This window comes from Nomia melanderi, chromosome 2 (genome assembly GCF_051020985.1).
Source record: "Nomia melanderi isolate GNS246 chromosome 2, iyNomMela1, whole genome shotgun sequence".
Taxonomy (NCBI): Eukaryota; Metazoa; Arthropoda; class Insecta; order Hymenoptera; family Halictidae; genus Nomia; species Nomia melanderi.
This window is the reverse complement of record NC_135000.1, coordinates 1,252,519-1,270,002: the sequence shown is the minus strand read 5'-3', so window position 1 is coordinate 1,270,002 and position 17,484 is coordinate 1,252,519. Positions and strand designations below refer to the sequence as shown.

The 17,484-nt window shown below is 39.6% G+C and overlaps 1 protein-coding gene across 3 annotated transcripts; it reads left to right on the top strand.

Annotated features, from left to right (window-relative positions):
* The first annotated feature begins 6 nt into the window (after window positions 1–6).
* Window positions 7–12,348, top strand: chic (profilin chickadee). 3 transcript variants are annotated; one of them, XM_076364461.1, is made up of 3 exons: window positions 7–246; window positions 4,663–4,932; window positions 8,808–8,818. In XM_076364461.1, the coding sequence occupies exons 1-2, from the start codon at window positions 136–138 to the stop codon at window positions 4,930–4,932; spliced, it is 381 nt and encodes a 126-aa protein (XP_076220576.1). In that variant the 5' UTR covers window positions 7–135; the 3' UTR covers window positions 8,808–8,818. The 3 variants fall into 3 exon arrangements, with proteins under 3 accessions (XP_076220576.1, XP_031829966.1, XP_076220575.1); XM_031974106.2 differs by lacking the exon at window positions 8,808–8,818 and adding an exon at window positions 5,013–5,249; XM_076364460.1 differs by lacking the exon at window positions 8,808–8,818 and adding an exon at window positions 9,206–12,348 and having other exon boundaries at window positions 8–246.
* The last annotated feature ends 5,136 nt before the right edge of the window (window positions 12,349–17,484 follow it).

Sequence of the window (17,484 nt, the reverse complement as noted above, 5' to 3'; positions counted from 1 at the left end):
AGGGATAAGGAGGGGTGAAAGAGAAGTGTGACCGGCGTTCAACGCATATAGGTAGTCGTGAGAGGAGTCAGTCGGTGACGGGTTGTGTCTCTAGTGCCGTAGTGAAAAGTTGAGTCGAATCGCTTGTGTTCAAAAATGAGCTGGCAGGATTACGTTGACAAGCAGCTGCTCGCGTCTAGGTGTGTTACCAAAGCAGCGATTGCGGGACACGATGGCAACCTTTGGGCGAAGTCTGAGGGTTTCGAAGTGAGTAATCGCATTATCCGAGCCCGACTAACGCTTCGGAGGTTTATTATTGCTATCATGATTATTATTACTATTATCGTCGTCGTCCTCGTCGCCGTGGCCGTCATCGTCATCGTGGTGGTGGTGGCCGTCGTCCTCGTCGGCCGTCTTCGTAGCCGAACTCGTCCAGCTAAAAGGAAGGCAGTAGAAGCCGAATGCGCGTATACAGGAAAACCGAAAACGCATCGTAGCTTTCAAGTTCCTCGTCTCCTCTCCGCCTTTCTTTGTTGTTCGCTGTGGCCCGGTGGACACACCGTCGTGAACATTTTTCTTCGTAGCGTATATACTGTACACACATGTGCACGCATTCATATCTCGTGCGCGTAGGACACGTATATCCTGAATATCAGTAGAAATATTCGGGATATCTCGTTCGTTCACTTAGCGGCTCGTGTCGCCGGAATCCGGTATGCGCCGAGTCGAAATGTAGTCGCCGTGAGCGGGGACCCGAAATGTGTTTCACGAGGGATGACAAGTACGGTCGGTTAAATCGTTTGAAGAAAAAAAAAATAGGGGGGAAAAATGGTGCCACGTAGCCATTCGCGCGTCTCGACTTTCCCGAAACCAACGATAAATCCTTGCATCGGACGAAACGGTTGAAATCCTTCGGAAAGTTCCGCGTGCTGAACCGGCACGATTCCGCCTCGTGCTGCCTAAGCCGGCTGAGAGACGTAAAGCAGCATCGGAAAGGCTAAACGGGCAAATATATTTTTGACTCGACACCGAGTCAGTCTGTCGCCGGCCGGCTAAGCTTCTTCCGATCGAAAATTCTCCGGTGAAATTCTCTCCACCGCCCAGATGTGTTCGCTAGGAGCGCAGCAGGCCAGACCAGGCTAGGCCGGACCGGACCGGACCGGACCAGCTCTCGTGTAAATTGCTGGTTCGATCGAAAATTTGTCGACCGGTCGACTCGAAAGGCAGCCGATCGCTCCAAAATCGTGTCGGGCACGGATTTACCCGGGATGGAGGCTATCCCGAGGTGAAATTGGGTGTGGCAATACTCGCTGCAGAAAATTTTGTCTAGCCCGAAGTTGAACGGTTTTCGACAAAGTTTAACATGGCTGCCTGCCGGGCACGTTGTCGCCCGTCTTGCTCGTGCTGCTGGAAATGGTGGTCTCTTCTCGTCTTTCCCACTGCGTTTCTAATGTCCACGGTCGCATTTTTTCAGGCTATACTCGATCCTAGATAATTCCACGTGAATTCTGTCCCCTGTGTCATTAACGATTTCGCCTGCGAACGATGACTCATTTCTTCGGCAGCGTTTTTCCGTTATCGAAAGAGACGCGCGAAGACGCCTACATACGTGCGGCACTGCGAACGTACGTTTTCCGATCGTTAAGTTCAATTTCTTTTGCGAAAAATCTCGTAATCGCGACGCGTGATTAACGCGACGGAGGGACTTACTGTACGCGTGCATGTGTTTACGATAACGGACGGGGCTGTTGAACAGCGGATTGAATTCGATGGTTTCGGTACGTTGTACCGATCGACTTTTTGTTTCGTCACTCCGTTTTCATTGTACGCCGTACGGCAATGTCGTTTAAAATTGCAAAACCGACAGTTCCAGAAAGGTTCGACGCGATCGCGGCGCCATCAGTGTTGCGAGCGAGTAGCTATCGGCACTCCTGTCGTATCTCGTCGGTAAATACCTGGATGTCGGTACAGAATAGCGATGTGCACAAGTATTAATGTCATTTTGACGACCAGTTCAATGAATTTTCATGAAATACCTAACGAATATTAAAATTCATCTACCTTTCTCCGAATGGAAGAACATAACCTCAATCATAGCACGCGGCGTTATTAAATTCCTAGAAACTCGTGTTACTGTCGCTTTTTATTTGCGCGTACGTATCTGCGCGTGCGCATACACCGCTGTTAGGGGCCGAGCAACTGAAATGCATTGAATTTCGAAACGAATCGTCGGAAAAAGGTCGAAAGCCCGCACAAAGGTCGTTGGCGGCTTTGGCATCGCGTCGTAGGCGCCGCTCCATGTCGTGCGAACACTTTCCGCTTGCCAATGCCAAAATGGCGATGCCGGCCGGCCGGCCATTCGACCCGCCAACCCGGCGACTGTCCGTCCGACCGTCCTGTCCGCTTCCCTTGTCAACGCCTGCCAACTTTCTAGTAATTTCCCCCAAATATCATCGTGTAATACGAAATCGGTAATTATATGATGAATTTGTTTCTTTTTTTCATCGTTCCCATTGAAATCTCGCATTTTACAGTGTCGAATTGTCGAAAGGGAAGAGCGTACGACGCATTAGCCGAGCAACGTGCTCGGTGTCTGATTCATCGTCGCGCTGGTCGTCGGTTAGTCAGGGCCACACGAAGCAAATTTCTCGCGGCGATACGTCCGCTAGCTCGTACTTGAAATTAGTGAGTCAGGGCTTTTGCGCGGCCTTCGCTCGCCGAAATCGGAGTGTCGGTTGTATTCCTCGCTTTTTCGCGGTCGCCTGCGAACTGAACGGATTCTCGAACCGAGCGTTCGCTGTACGAAATTGGTAGGAATTCCGAGTCGGATGTCCCGATCTTTTTTTGTACGTCCTCCGTTCGACCCGCGACCCGCTTTACACCGCAAAAAGAAAATCTGGTTTGAAGTTACTTTCGAAAAAGATTTAGCCGAGCGACACCGCCGTTTCCTTTCTCAAAAAAATGTCTCCTATGGCGATCCCTTAGTGTATGAGAGAAACCTGCGGTGAAGATTTGTCATTTAATTTGATAAAAAGTAATGTTACTGTTTTTAATGGTTTACTTACTGAAAGTCTATTGATAAGTCTATGAGTGACAATATTATATCAGAAAGGAGTTCAATTATTTTATTGTTATTCCTGAATAGGAATCCTGAGCGAAATTGTTAGGTTATGTTACACGAGTGACATATCGCTCTTCGATTATATTAAACATTTACCGGGAAATCCGTAACTATTTGTTATTAATGTTTAAAAAAAAGTACTGAATACTTACCGATAGGTAAATTGTTGAAATAAAAGGAAATATTTTATGAAGAACATAATCATAAAAGAAATCGTACGCCAAGGGACATACGAACGATTGGCTTTCATTTATTTCCGGTTACAATGCAGAAATTTACCAAATTGATACGATGACAAGCGCAAGTTTCGTCTTAACTTGCTTTCATTGTTTTAATTCATTTTCAAGCCAAGAATTAAAGAGACTTTGTAGAACATATTGTAAATGCCACGGTTGGAAATCTTTTTTATCGGAAAATGTTCTACTTGTCAATGTGAATACTGTAATGTACAATTTGAATGTACTTTTGGGTTTCCTAAGTATTTGTCAGTAATGTCGAAAAATAACAGAAGTTAGGTAACCTTTTTCCTTTAAAAATTTTATACTCGGCATTTACAGTGTTTTCTACACACACTTCTCAATTGAGAACTTTTCAGAGGAGAGAGCCCACAAGTTGAAACGATGAACCGTGCCAAATTTTAATTTTAGTTTTTCCGATATATTTCTATGTTCGAAATGTTAAATACACTCAACTCTGTTTTTATACAAATTTGATTTTAACACGATCATTCACATTGCAAGGAAAAAATTCTCGAATTCAATATACAAGGAATAATTATTTTCCTGATTTCTGAAATCTGGGATCAATCTCTGTTTCTTCATAAGCATAGTATATTTTTTTTACATGGAACGCATCTATCGCGTAAAAACAGGATTGGATGTACGTGACTTTAACACTTTATTTACCGGCCGTCTATTAATAGATTCCTTAATGACTGTCTTCTATCAAAAAGCAGCTCAACAATTTTCTTTGAATAATAGTCCCCGAGGAAAGTGATTAGGTTATGTTACCCAGAATGATTTGTTGAATCAGGATTACAATTGCTGTCGCTATTGAAACATTTATTAAGAAATGTTTACTTGATCATGAATCTTCAACAAACCTTTCAATAACTGGTGAATAATGTGTTAAAGATTACAATTTTATACGATTAACGCTAGAACTACCTTTGAAACGTCCTTTGAACATTTCTTTATGAAAGTTATAAGCCTAAATTTGTTAAGATTTCAGTTAGCTTATTGCTAAATCATCTTTAATCGTTTCTTAAAGAAGTATCTGTACCTTTGCATTAATTCCAAAAAAAGAAATTAGGAATTGGTCACCTTGATACATCTGGTAGTTCTAGTGTTAAGTTACCCAGAGGAGATTGAAAAAGGAATCCATAAATCTACAGACTCTTTCCCAGAACTGTTCTCAATTATCAAACGACGAGCACCGGGAAAAACGCGGCGGTCGTGAACGTATTCCGACGGGCGGCGAAAATATTTTTAAAGATGTAAGACCGCCTGGTCTAAATTTGCATCCGTTTAACCGGCGTTTGCGTGTGCGTGTGCCTTCTCTAGGTGAGTAAAGAGGAGCTGGCGAAATTGGTCCAGGGATTCGACGAGCAGGACATTCTGACGTCGTCGGGGGTCACCTTGGCCGGCAACAGGTACATTTATCTGTCGGGCACGGATCGGGTGATAAGGGCAAAACTCGGCAAGGTCGGCGTCCATTGCATGAAGACGACGCAAGCCGTGGTCGTCTCCCTCTACGAAGACCCCATACAGCCACAGCAAGCCGCGTCGGTCGTTGAAAAACTCGGCGACTACCTCTTGGCCTGCGGCTATTAGGTTGGTATACACTAACAATAATAAGACGCTTCGCTTACAATGTTACTGTACCTCTCTTCTGTTTTACTCGCTTTTTCCAGTCGTTTCAAGCGCAACTGTTAACACGTTCGTTACCAACCTCAGATATTCGTGTGACGGCCACAATCCTATACAGTGGACTCTAACCTATAACGAACAGTCCTTTTCGTGAAATTGACACTGCTACAACGATTGAGTACGCTACAACGCGGGGAAATACGATTGGCTTGACAAAAAAAAAAAAAAGATAAAAAAATATATAAAATTTAAATATAATAAATTAAACTTGTGATACATAAGCATGCTTGTATGTTTTTATTTTATATACTTCCTGTTGTTAATGTATGCGCTGTCCTTAATATGAGCATACTTATACGCGTGTGTCCTGCAACGAAGGTTTAGGAGCGAATCGATTCGTTGTAGGATATTCCGTTATACTTCACGTAAAGATGATTAATTGTACGAAATTAATGCTATACATAGTGTTATTTATTATAACATGTTTATTATACGTATTAAATTAGTGGTATAGATATTATTATTTACAATTAGGAGATAGTTTCAACTATCTTAGGAGATTATCAACTATCAATTAGGAGATTATTTTCAACTTTTCAATATTTTATTTAGATGATTTGTTGGATTTAGTAAAATATTGCAAGAACATTGTCAATGAAACAAATGGTGGTACCGAACGTGTTAATGAACGTGAATTTAAATAAACTGCCATCAAATTGTGGGAAAGGTACTTCCCCTCCGGTTTTCATGATCCTCGGATATGTTGTAGGAAATACGATTTTGAACAACTTTTTCCACTGTGTGTAATCGGCGGTTGGGTTTAATTTAAGAAATATTCACACTAAAACTATTACTCAGGTATAGTTCGATTGTATTAGTTACAGTGACCGGTTAAAATTTTTTTATTTTGCAACTACTGACAGTGTGAAAGCGTTAAATATTCAAAATGATTAAAAAATTGATTTTTTACGTAATTTACAGTAATTAATTACATAAAAATGAATAATTAATATAATTTAATTAATATTAGCAGAAATTAAAAGAGTTTTTATAAGGTTTATATATTAATCGTATTAAATTCTTGGTAGTTCTAATGTTAATGAAAAGGTTTCTGCACAACACATTGAATTTAGCCTGTGTAGACATGACTAATACAATTGTCCTCGCTGCAGTAGTTGTCAGTGAGTTGTTGAGTGAATAGCGATATTGACCTCAATGTCTATAGGGTGTCCCACGAAAAATCGATCGCTTAAGGCTACAGCTTCAGACCAGAAGAATTTTTAGAAATTATGAAAGAAAAGTGTATTTTCACCCTGGAAAAACTAACCTCACTAATACTAGTCCGTGCTATCTAATTCTTTTTGCCGTTAAATATATTTGTAGTCAATTCATCAGGGGAATTTTTATCAAAATAGATGGCGTTGTAACTCGGGAAGAATAGAACTTAACTAATCGTTACACAGTATAGATATTGAGTATACAGGAGCAATTAAGTATAATATGAAGATACATAACTAATAGTACAAATTGAAGATACACAATTAATAATATAAATTGAAGATATGTAATAATATTACAATATAAATAGAAAATACATAACAAATAATATAAATTGGAAATATCTAAGAAATAATATAAATTGAAAGTACATAACAAGTAATATAAATTGAAGATATACAACTAATAGAGAGATAAGACACAAGTACTTATTAGCTAAAAGTAAAGAGTGACATTAGAAGTTACCTAAATAAAACCCATTTCTGTGTATTACAAGAAACTGCTGATAGACATGTTTATATGAATAGAATTCAATGTATCGTGCCAACAGGTTTTTTATTAATATCTTGGGAACTAATCCCGACACTGTACATATGCTGACACAAAAGTTGTTCAAAATGTGAATTTCCACAGCATACTAAAGAATCATTGAATTCTGAAAGGAAGTAGCGCTTTGGCTTCACCCAATGTGGACGTCAACGAGCAATGTTGGTCCCTGTCCCGTTTCAAAGTGAATCATTCGCGCGCGCGCACGCGTAATATCAGTTGCTCGCTCCGAACCTGGTATCAGCTCACCGCGATGACTAATCTGCTGCCGGCAATTGTGCTCGCAATCGCAAAAGTCGACTCGAATCGCGGACCAATATTTTCATTCAACGGCTTTGTGCAGAAGCTATTGCTACGTGACTCTTTAAATCCTTTGTTTTATTATCATTTTTTTTCGCGAAGTCACCGATACTTGGCAGTTTTCGTTCCGTCGGACGAGAAAATGAGATTTAACACTAGAACTACCGAGCACTGAAATTGACTTTTTGAAATTTCTCTATAGAAACTTCAAGAGTGCATCTATTGAGACTTTAATTCATTCATAATTCAATTTAGGTATTGTCAAATCAATTTCTTTCCCTCTTTCTTTCAACTCCCAGAAAAGCATCCGCTATGTTTTTAATAATCGCGGAAAGAAGTAATCAGGAATGGGCCATTTTGACCCGTTCGGTGATTCTAGTGTTAACTCCATATATTTTTCTGTCCGTTTTCGCGCAATTTTTGAATGTCTTTTTATTCCACCATTGTTTCTTTTGCATAGCCATATATATTTTGTACTTTCGGTTTAACCCTTTACAGACTACATCAGTGAAGTTTATTTTATTTATTTTGTATTCTTTTACTTAATTATCATTTATTCTAATTTTTAAAAATTAAAGATTGCTCCGAAGAATATTAAAAATGTCTAAATTATTAAGAAATTCTGGTAATATCAGTAACATAGAGACGAATTTAAATGAATTGAGGGGAACCGAGAATTGGGTGTCGTCTCTGAAGATTTAACCTTTCGCACTTGACAATATTTTTCATGATAAATATTCGATATTTTTTTCGACTAATGTAAAGAAAAATATTACAGAAATTATGAGACAGGACTATTTTATTTCCGTTTCGTGCGTTGATATCTTACACAAAATTTAATCCTTCGTTGCTTGATTTAATACAGCAAAATAATTAAGTTTCATATTTACTATTAAACTTTCTGTAATAGATCAATATGTAAAATATTGAAATAAAATATCTTTATTCTTTAATTTATGTGTGACATTTCGTTAAGTTAATTTAAAAAAGTATCGTCCGTATTTGATCAGAAAATGTTGCATATTTCAAGTGAGAAACCTTCGAATGCAAAGAATTGACCACTTGCCTTTTCATCCCGAGTGTACTTGGCATTTTTTTTGTTCTAAAAATTATTTAAAAAGCTACTAAAAAAAATTATCAAAATTATTATCTCGAGTTAATTTGGGTGTTTCTGATTGCTTTTGCCAGATTATCGTTGATTTGTTTTTTTTTTTTATGAATATATGTTTCATAACATGTACAAATGCTAAGAAACACGAATAAAAAATTGTCATATTTTTCGTTAAATTTTAGAAACGAATACATAAGATAAGCGGTTAATATTGAATTGAAAATTTTATAATTTTGCTGTGTCGAATTGAACGGTGACCGAGAGTCGGCTCTCGAGTGCAAAGGGTTAATCCTTTGCCCTATGATACGTGTTAGACTCACGATGAATATTTTAAACTGAATTTGACACACGCAAATATTATTTACTTTCGCTGAATATAAATTGAATAATTTCTACTTTCCTGTTGTCAATTGTTAACCCCCGGAGCAAACGTAGAATTTGACAAATTTATATATTATTTAATTCCTAAATATAAATTAAATAATTTTCATTTTCCTCTTATTAATCATTAACGTCTGGAGCAAACGTAGAATTTGACAAATCTATATATTATTTAATTCCTAAATATAAATTAAATAATTTTCATTATCCTCTTATTAATCATTAACCTCTGGAGAAAATGTAGAATTTGACAAATCTAAATATAATTTGCCTTCCGTGAATATAAATTAAATAACATTTTCCCATGATCAGTCATTAACCTCTGGAGCAAGCGTACAATTTGGCAAATCTGAATATTGTTTCAATTCCCTGAACATAAATAAAACAATACTTTCCTATTATCAGTAGTTCACAAATGGAGCAAACGTAGACATTCGATAATTATTAAAGCCTTTACTTTTTCCGATAAGCCGTTACCGATAAAATAGCTTCATCAAGCGTCCACTCGACAGAGAAACCATAAGACAAGGGGTTAATTCGGCTAGTCACGCAATACACAAATAAAAAGAGAGGAGAAAAAATCGAACGCTAGGCCATTGTTCCGTTTGCTTTCTGTTTCAGTAACCTCTGGGACCCAACACACAAATATCTAATATTAATACTAAACGATACGATCGATTATTTTACTGAACAGCGAATGGAATGCGTCATGCCGCACGAGTCGCGCCGGAACTGCCGCAAGCTTGCCGCGCAATACTCTGTGAGAAGCAACAGCCACCCCTCGACAACAGCAACAGCAACAGCAACAGCAACAGCAACAGCAATAACACACAGTAACAACGGTTATAATATCATTCGAATACTTGAGTCGTCGTTCTCTCCTTTTTCGATCAGACACACGATGTATTCGGGAACGGACGCGTGCGCGGCCCCAAATGGAACGGACACTACCATCTGCATCGGCGGGCCAGGATGAAAAACGAAGGGGGAAAGAAAAGAAAAGAAAAAAAAAACAAACAAAACACCGTAAAGAACAACTTTCCGGACGCGGTTGCGCGCATTCATCCTCGCGTGTCGTCTCTGTATCCTTTCTTGCTTCATTTGATTTTTCTCGTCTCTCCTCCGGTTCCATTCGCGGGACGGAACTCCGGACACAGTAAAATGCTGCTTTTCTCTGCGGGGTGACATTGCCACGGAACCGTGCGTGGAACAACGGGAATAGGAAAGAGAAAGGAAAATTAGAGTGAAAGGAGAAAGGAAGGATCGTTGTGATACGGGAAGAGAAGAAAAAAAACAAGAACGAGGAAAGGCGAAGATCGGAGCGCGGTAACACGCGCGCGCGCGCGCACAATTAACGATACACACTCGCGGAAATACAAGAAAGCTATGTGGAAGCATAGGTACCGATCATCACACACGCGTTGCATACACACACGGACACGTACACAGCCACTCGACCCACCAAGCACACGCACACGCGCTCTCCCCCATACAGGCACGGCCACGGGCGCACACACGCGACACAGCGGCGCGAGAAGGGAAGTGTGTGCGACGCGGCTAGGCAGAGAAAACGGTAGTATCGTTGTTTCTTTTCTCTTCTATATTTTTTTTGTTCTTTTTTCACATATACACGTACACACTTGATACACGTACACGAGCGAACGTCGTCCGTCGACGTGGAATGATCACACACGCATACATAAACATGTACACGAGCATGCATTAAACGTAAGAGGTAACAAGTAATAAGTAATAAACTATTGCGTTAGGTTTACAGTTTCTGTTTTTTGTAGCGAACGAACGGATGAGAGCAACATAGAGAGAGAGAGGAGGAAGAGAGAGAAAGAGAGAGAGAGAGGAAGAGAGAGAAGAGAGAGAAAGAGAGAGAGAAAGAGAGAGAGAGAAAGATTGATTGAGAAAGCAAGCAGTCACATAGGAGCGCAAGTCAAAGTTCGAAAGGGCGTAAATGCGAGAAAGTGTATCGAGCAGTGTTTGAGCATAGCCAGCGAACGAGATGGATAGAGATAGAGAGAGAGGGAGAGAGAGAGAGAGTATGTGTGTTTGCACGAGCGAGAGCGAAAGAGTGAGATCGGGAGGGAGAGAAAGAGAGAGAGAGAGTGAGTGAGCGAGTGAGCGAGTGAGTGATTGTGTGTGTGTGTGTGTGTGTGTGTGTGTGTGTGTGTGTGTGTGTGTGTGTGTGTGTGTGTGTGTGTGTGTGATAGCAGAAGGGGAGGCACACGCGCGCAAGGAAATCAAGCGTTCGCGACATGATAATTCGAGCGCGCGCGGTTAACAGAAGCCTCGATGTCGGAACAAACGCCCAGGATGACGGAGAGAGTGGGAGAGAGAGAAAGGGAGAATGAAGAAGAGGAGCGAGGGAGAGTTTGGTGTGCGAGAGTGCGCGGTAGAGATATAAACGCCACGACTATACGAGACGACGATTAACGGGAGAAAGAGAGAGCGAGAGAGTGAGTGAGCGTGTAAGAGAATAAGAGAGGAGTGAGAGGGGGAGAGAGAGTGAGTGAGAGAGAGAGAGAAAGAGAGAGACAGGCAGGCGAGCGTGCGGCAGCGGGTGAAACGGCACGGATTGGCCGCAGTCCTGGCCGCCTCTCCCAACACCCCCCACCCCCCACCCCCAAATCGATACGGTCCTTTTAGCTATTTACTGTCTTTATTACTGCTATATGTAAGGAAAAATAAAAGAAAAAAACAAGGAACGGCGAACAATGTGTCATATTTGCTGAGACTTTTATCGGTAAACAAACAAACAAACGAAAAAAAGAAAAGAAAAGAAAAGAAAAAAGAAGACGATGACGACGAAGAAGAAGACGAAGAAGGTGTTTGAGAGAGAGGGAGAGCATGAGAGAGAGAAAGAGAGCGGGATAAGGGCGTGATATAATAGGAGTGACGAGGAGTCGCGAGACCGTACACCGGAATATGGTATACATAACGTATATGTGTATATACATACATATATATGATAGGCGCGAGCACGCGCGCGCGTACACGCATACAGAAAGCAACAAAAAAAATATGAGACACACATTACACGCATAACAGACGTATATACACGTACACGTACACGTACCCGTACCCGACCATACACGCACACACGCACACGCATAAGCGCGACTGCAAAAGTTGACAAACGGAACGTATACGCGGCGGCAACCCTTTTCTTCTTTTTTTTTTCTTATGGTTTACCTCTGCTCGTGGTTCCTTGACGCGTCTTCTTTCTCTGGCACGTTTAATCGTAGCACCGCGCGAGCGATGATCGATATATTCTTTTTTTGTATCGGGAAAGAATCGATGGATTTCTTTGGAACGAAAGGAAAGCAGCGACGAAGAAAGCAGAAGCGACGCGGACTCGTTTGCGCCGCGTGCACGTTGCCCGTTCGACTCGTGTAGCTTCATCTTGTACACATCGAGATAGACACTTTTTTCATATATACATATATATATATATACATGTACACACGTGTATGCATATACATAGAACATATACATATACATGTACACGTAAAAATGTACACGTACACGTACACGTACACGTACACGAACACGACACAATGCCGCTACCACTTATTATTACTGTAATACTACTGCTACTACTATTACTATAACTGGTTGCTTGACGATTCGTCTGACGCCAAGCAGCAACCTAAACTACTATGTAACGATTTTTATGGATACAAGAAAGGAATAAACATTGAAATAATAATTGTAATCAAAGGTAAAAAAAAAATGAAAAAAAAATAACATAACTGTCACGCGTCGTCCAAATTGCTTGCATCACTCTCGCTTTTTTAGGTGTTATGTGCGTGTCCACTCGAAACTCTCTTTCGATGCCGCGGCTAGTATCGTTTCCGCCGCGCCGTGTCGGTTCCTTTCGACGTCAACGAGCCTACGCCGTCGCCGCTCGTCGGCCAAGCCGGCGAGCGGGGAGGGAACACGCGGAGAAACGAAAGGACACGGCGAACGGCGGCGGACCGCGCTTCTCGACGGACGGGAGCTGGGATAACGAGGGTGCATCGAACCCTTAACCCTCTTAGCACCCGAAAGCCGAAATATCGGCTCAACCTTTTGCCACGAACACTTTGACCCAATATTTCGGCTTGTCGCGTGTGATAGGTTTAGAAATGAATCCGGTGCCTTTCCGTTTCATCAAGTTAGGAATTTCTTTTTCAAATTTAACCCTTTGCGCTCGAATATTTTTTCGCTAGAAATATTCAGCGTTCTCTAACGTGACGTAGGCGATGCTTTTGGGAAATATTTCTTGTTTCGAGAACATTTTATTCCGATGTCTCATCGATTGCGTTGTACGGAACTTAATAACTGGGAGTCGTCGAGTGCAAAGGGTTAGAGGTTTCCTTGCCGCTTCGGGATCGTTTATTTGTGCAAGACGGATGAAATAACGGCGAATGTTTCGGGGATAGACATATGCACGGTTTTATTTGTAAATAGACGGTGAACTTTTGAAGGCACCGAGTTGGTTTCTACGCTGAGCAACTGATTTTTACATGTCGATTTACGTAAAGAAATGAATGTCTCCTTTTTATGGAAAACAAAATACATTTTATGATAAATTATGAAAGAAAGTATGACGTTATCTTTATTTCTTGAGAGGAATGTGTGGATTTCAAGGTGCGTGTTTTCAGTGGAAGAGATTTTCTAGATGGTACGCGGAGAAACGGTAAGGTGTACTAAGAGGGTTAAAGCTTTCGGTGGGGAACAGAACGGGGAAGTACCGAGAGCGATGGGAAAAGGAAATGAACGTGCGGCGGAACGAAGAAAGTGAGAGTGAGAGTGCGAGAGATGGCGGTGATGGCGGCGGCGGCGGGGGTAGGGGGTGAATAATATTTGTGTCGGTTGAAATATTAGATATATATGTATATGTATATATATATCATATATATTACATATATATTTTATATATATATATGTATACCACATTGTAAGTCATCATAAAAAATACTTTCCTTTGAAGGTCCTCTTTTTGCATACGTCGACAAGAAGTTTCGGATTCGTACGAACAGTAATGTTTAAGAGAATAATAAATTTGTATAAAGCGGTGCAACAAAGGTCTTTTGTTTTCATCCGAGTTTGTGCGTGGTTTGTTCGAGTAGGTAGGTAAACGAGCATTGCAAAGTGTTGGTGAAATGGATTGCGGTGGTCTAGATCGACTAGTTAGGAGGAAAAGATTTTTAAATCATTTTTTTTTAGAGTAATACTATTTTCTATGTATTTTTGAAAATTTTATTTATTTTGGAAAATTATTTTAATTTATATTTTATCATTATTTTATTATTTTATTTTATTATTTTCCAAGTACATAATATAAAAATTCTTTGTGTTTTTGCATTAGAAATTTAATGCTGGCAAATTCAAGTCGTTTGGGCTGTAGCAGTTTTATTATAGGAAAATTATTTTATTTTGTTTCAATTATTGTTCTTTTGGTTTAATTCTTGTATTTTATTGTTTTTCTTCTTGAATGAGTTTAATTGAAGTTAATGTAAGAGATTGTACTGTAGTTTCTTTGCCTAAGCGTTAAGATTTTCAGGATTGCAAAAACTAAGAATAATGATGAAAGTGATAATTTCGAGTCTTGGCTTTTGGATTACGTCTTCAAAAAATCCTCGCCAGCTTAAACCAAACTAATACTAATCTTTTCAACAATTAACTATTTATTTTTTCAAATAATCATATAATTCTTTTCCATCTCGCTTCAGTTTTGTATTTTAATATACATTAGACACATTTGTCCTGCGTGCGATGTATATATTCATCATTGATTGATTTTATTACACATCCCGCGAGAGATTTTTAACACTAAAACTAATCCTCATAAAAATAGTAACAAAAGCTTTTTTCGATTTCTTCAGACATTCATTACAATATTTGAGCGGAACTATTTATTTTAAAAATTATTTCGCATATTTAATACTTTTAACGCGTTAAATGCTGCACGATTTCATAGAGTAAAGCACATAAAATGGAAGAAGTGTAATATTAAATCATTTAATTGAATTGCGTTATTATTATTGCATGTTCATCTAGCTAAATGTCATCGTTGAAAATTATTCCTTTAAATTTCAATATACACACTTTACTTACATATAATATGTTAAAATATTTAACTAAGTTTCACCCTTAGTTTTACAATATCGTGTTAGACTAGCAATGAAAACTTTTAACTGGGATTCAATAAATCTAATTGCTATTTACCTTTTTGAATAAAAACTTAAATATCACTTTTCGATTATCAATTCGAAAGTTTTAAAGTAAACGTACACATAAAGTAAGTATAAAATTCTTTTCTTACTAATAAACGATTAACGATAAAGTAGTTTTATCAGGTACAGTTATGAAAGTAATCATAGGATAAGGGATTGAACTAAAGAACATGATCTAAAACGTTTTTATAAGAACCTGCTGAAGGATATTGTTTTCAGATAAAAATTCACAAAGTAAAAATGTAACTTAATTCGTGAACGGTTCGGATAGTGAAAATACGAATCAACTCGTGAACAGTTAGCAAGGTGTTAATGTGTTAAAATCTAGACCACTGTGCGGATGTCGCCGCGCCACGAAATTCCCTATAAACCGCATCGCGGTGTTCCTTCCGTTTGTGATTAACCCGTTCGCTGCCAGCTACAAGATATACTTTGCGTTATAAGCTTGGATTAACAGCTATTTTTTACGAACGATAATTTTAGGCAAAAAACAAGTAAATAATAAACAATTATTTATTTATTATAACTAATTAATTATTGTTTATTATTTATTTATTATTTATTTCATTTTCTCCCAAAATTCATTATAAATAATTATCCACTGTTGATTATGATTTATTCAATTTTTTTACAAAATTCATTACAAATAATTATCCATTGTCGATTATGATTTATTCAATTTTGTCGCAAAATTCATTACAAATAATTCAGAAATAATTTCGCTTTCCTCGAAATCCATTTTTGTCACTCAATGCAAGACATCTTTAACCCTTCGCACTCGGTAATATTTGATATTATAAATATTCGTTATATCCTGATGACATATTCATAACATTGTTTGTAATTAACGTAAAGAAAAATCTTGCATAAATTAAGAGACATTTTATTTTTATTTTAAATTTTACTATTTCACTCGAATCAAATGGCGACTAGGAGTCGCCTCTCGAGTGCAAAAGGTTAATTTCCCCAACAGCGGACGAGTTAACACGCTCGCTACCACTTATTTCGGCGACGATCTCCTCAATTATATTTTCTTCAATCCCATAAATCTTCTAAACAAAATATTATAAAAATGAAACTGAAACGAGTCATCGAGTTCCTAAATATAATGTCGTAGTTCATAATTTCTAATAACAGTATCCATAGGATTAATTTCATTTTCATTATGTAAAATATAGGATTACGGCCGTGACAAACATGTGCCGCAGCCAGCGAACGTGTTAAACTATTACACCTATCGTCTATCCATGCGTCCGTTTATCATGCATAAATAACAATGCACTTACCTTCCAGCTCCACCAATCCCCCCCCCCCCCCCCTACGTCCACGTCAACGGTTACGCGAGTGTCATAAATTTTCATCTGGTTTATTGGTAGATTAAAACGTGAAATAAAATTTTTTACAAAATTATGGAGAAGATTTACATAAAAATCGCTCTCTCGCATGTCCGCACTGACTTCACTCTAAGAAACGTTACTTTCTAAAGATTAGCGAATAAAATGTTCACTTTCCGCGCGTCGCTCGGCGTGTGTACGTGTGTATACATATGGGTCTGTGTATGTGTGAGTGTTTCCCTTTTTCTATTCCCGTCGAGTCGAAGCCATCCCGGCTCGTCCCGAGGGATCGATCGCGATGGTTCCGGTGTCCGAGCCTTCAGCGCGTCCCAGAAGAGAAGTGGTCGACACGACGGAACGATGCATTAGGCGCACGCACCTTTCCAAAGTCAATGGCACACCCGACACGCACAGATCATTCGAGTCCGAATATCTGGATCGCTCGGCGAACGCGTCCGGGGATTCCCCGAAATGTTTCTGAATCCCATTTAGAACCGTGCCGCGAGGCACAGTCTCGCGAAGCTGTCGGAAGATCAGCGTCCACCGTTGGATCTCCTCATCGGCCACTGCTTTTTTTCTCACTGCTCCTGTGCCCGCTTCCTCTTCCTCGTTCCGTTTCAACTGGTAAAGCTATCGATTTTGTACTAGAACCTCTCCGCCGCCGGGATTCGTTCGTTAAGTCGTGTGATTATTACATATTCCTGTGTCTACCCTTTAATATCGTACAGCTACGTGTTAACGCTAATCGTGTAAGGAATTCTTTCGCCTCGCTAGACAGCGGATCCACACGCGAAACCGGGGTTCGTCGAAGCGGTGACGAGTGGGTTAGGAGCTACGTTGCCCTTTTAACCTTTTAACCGGGGACGACCAGCTGACACTAGAACCACTGCGCCTTTCAGTAGGCGGCTCTCTGTTCTCTTCTTAGCGGCTCTTGATACCTTGACAGTATCTACGTTATGTGCAGCTTATCTTTATGACACTGGAACTACCGCACTTGATAAAACGGCGGGCTCCAGTTTTCTTGTCTCACGATTATTGGTACCTTGGAGGTGTCTAGGTTTTGTATAGGTCATGTTTAGCTTATGTCTAGGTTAACACTAAACTTACCAGACGAGTCAAAATGACCTTTCCTGATTTCTTCTTTTCGCAATTATTAAAAAGATAACATGTCTCTCTGAGAAATTATTAAAGAAACTGATTTAGCGATACGCAAACTGAATTGTAAATCAATTAAAGTCTCAATAGATGCACTCTTAAAGTTACTATAGAGGAATTTCAGAAAGTCAATTTGAGTACTCGGTAGGTTCAGTGTTAAGTATGCAAAATAATTGAA